The sequence below is a fragment of the Adiantum capillus-veneris genome, chromosome 13, assembly GCF_014529385.1.
Source record: "Adiantum capillus-veneris isolate H3 chromosome 13, ASM1452938v2, whole genome shotgun sequence".
NCBI classification, from domain to species: domain Eukaryota; kingdom Viridiplantae; phylum Streptophyta; class Polypodiopsida; order Polypodiales; family Pteridaceae; genus Adiantum; species Adiantum capillus-veneris.
In genome coordinates, this window is record NC_140943.1 from 10,095,651 (window position 1) to 10,097,217 (window position 1,567).

The 1,567-nt window shown below is 43.1% G+C and overlaps 1 protein-coding gene across 1 annotated transcript; it reads left to right on the top strand.

Annotated features, from left to right (window-relative positions):
- The first annotated feature begins 574 nt into the window (after positions 1-574).
- LOC147443593 (uncharacterized) lies at positions 575-802 on the top strand. Its single transcript, XM_086527687.1, has one exon. It carries the CDS (start codon positions 575-577, stop codon positions 800-802), a length of 228 nt encoding a protein of 75 aa, XP_086383813.1.
- Positions 803-1,567: the final 765 nt, after the last annotated feature.

Genomic DNA, 1,567 nt, shown 5'->3' on the forward strand with positions numbered 1-1,567 from the left:
GTAGAAGCCCTATAAAACTTCTTGTGTACTTGTAGATCGTGGTGCTTGAGATGCAGCTTCAAACCTACAAACTTAAGTTCAAACCTACGAACTTAAGTTCGAGCAGACGGTTACAAAGTTCAACCTTAAGGTATACTTGTAGATCATGGCTTGAGATGTAGATTCAAACCTACGAAATTAAGTTTGAGCAGACGGTTACAAGGTTCAACTCAAGGTGGCGTTAGTTTTGACAGGGCTTGACGACAAGCGTTAGAGAAACGTTATACTTGAATTCAAATTAAACCACACCACTCCTTATGTCACACCTTGCGTCATCGTCATCTCTAGAGCTAGCCATCGCTTCCAAGACCTGCATGCTTGTATGAGGGCTCCCCCACAGACCCTGTAAAGCTGGTCGTTCCATTTCGGGGGCCTTTGGTTAGGATAGACAGGGGAGATCCAGAAGCAATAGGTGGACCGCGTGACTCTGTCATGAGCGCAGGATCCATTGTTTACTGCAACAAATTTCTGGGACTTTTGCAATGCCGCTTGAAGGCGAACTTTACCCGTGCTGCAAGGTACCATGCGTAGACGTATGCTGCTAGGCCCACGGCCCCTCTGTATGAGGGAAACTCTATATCTAGCGAATGCTGTTGGTATCTCCACCGATGCTGCCGAGATGCAGGCTTTTGAGGTAGCGCACGTTGGCAGAGATGGTGAAGGGATTGTCGAAGCCAACCCACACAATTTGGTTAGGAGAGGCATGGGAGCTTTAGAAGCATCTGAAGGTGAGGACTTCTCCAGCGCCTCTTGTAGGGGTTGAGCTTCTTTCCAAGACTCTGGTGCCCTTTTCGTGGAGTTTTGTAGCGCAGTGTCGAGAAATTTGCGGTCTTGCCAGGAAAGCACCGGGCTTATGGCTGTGAGAGTTTGTGAGAGAACTCAACAAAAACTATATGAAGGAGTTAAACCATAGATGCCATGAAGACTAGGGTTTGGAAAGAAGTGCAATCAAAGAAGACTCACTCTTTCTCTCTTGCACTCACACACACAAAGAAAGAACACAAAAGAGAATGTCAAAACAATACGAAGATGAAAACATCAAGGCTATGGTCATATCGTATCATGGGTAATATGAAAGAGTTAATAGATGAGTTAATGGCATTCAATCTTGGCTGACCAAATAGGCTACGAATTGTTCTTTGGAATTGTAGTTTTGTGTTTACCATAATATATATATTTTGTCTAGTGATTGGGATTAATTGTGTGTACAAATCCTCTTGGTTCATAGCAAGATAACTACGCTTACGTCAAAAGAAAAGTTATAGTCTATGAGAGGTAGTATGATGGGATCCGGTGATAGAAGTATTTCATTAAGCCTTTCTGGGCCAAAGAGAAACACTATACGTTGTTGAAAGTGTATTTTACGGCTAATCCATACGTTAATTCTAATAGATCATACAGAGTGAAAGCGATAGAAATGATCATCATGTGGGTTATTCATCTAGGATAGTATGTGAGAAATGTAGATATGAGAGAAATGAAGAGATGAGAAGTTTCCCTCCCAAGCCCTATTATTGCCCGTAGGCAA

Coding starts and splice junctions, on each gene's coding strand:
- LOC147443593 (XM_086527687.1), top strand. CDS start 575: ATGCTGCTAGGCCCACGGCCCCTCTGTATGAGGGAAACTCTATATCTA.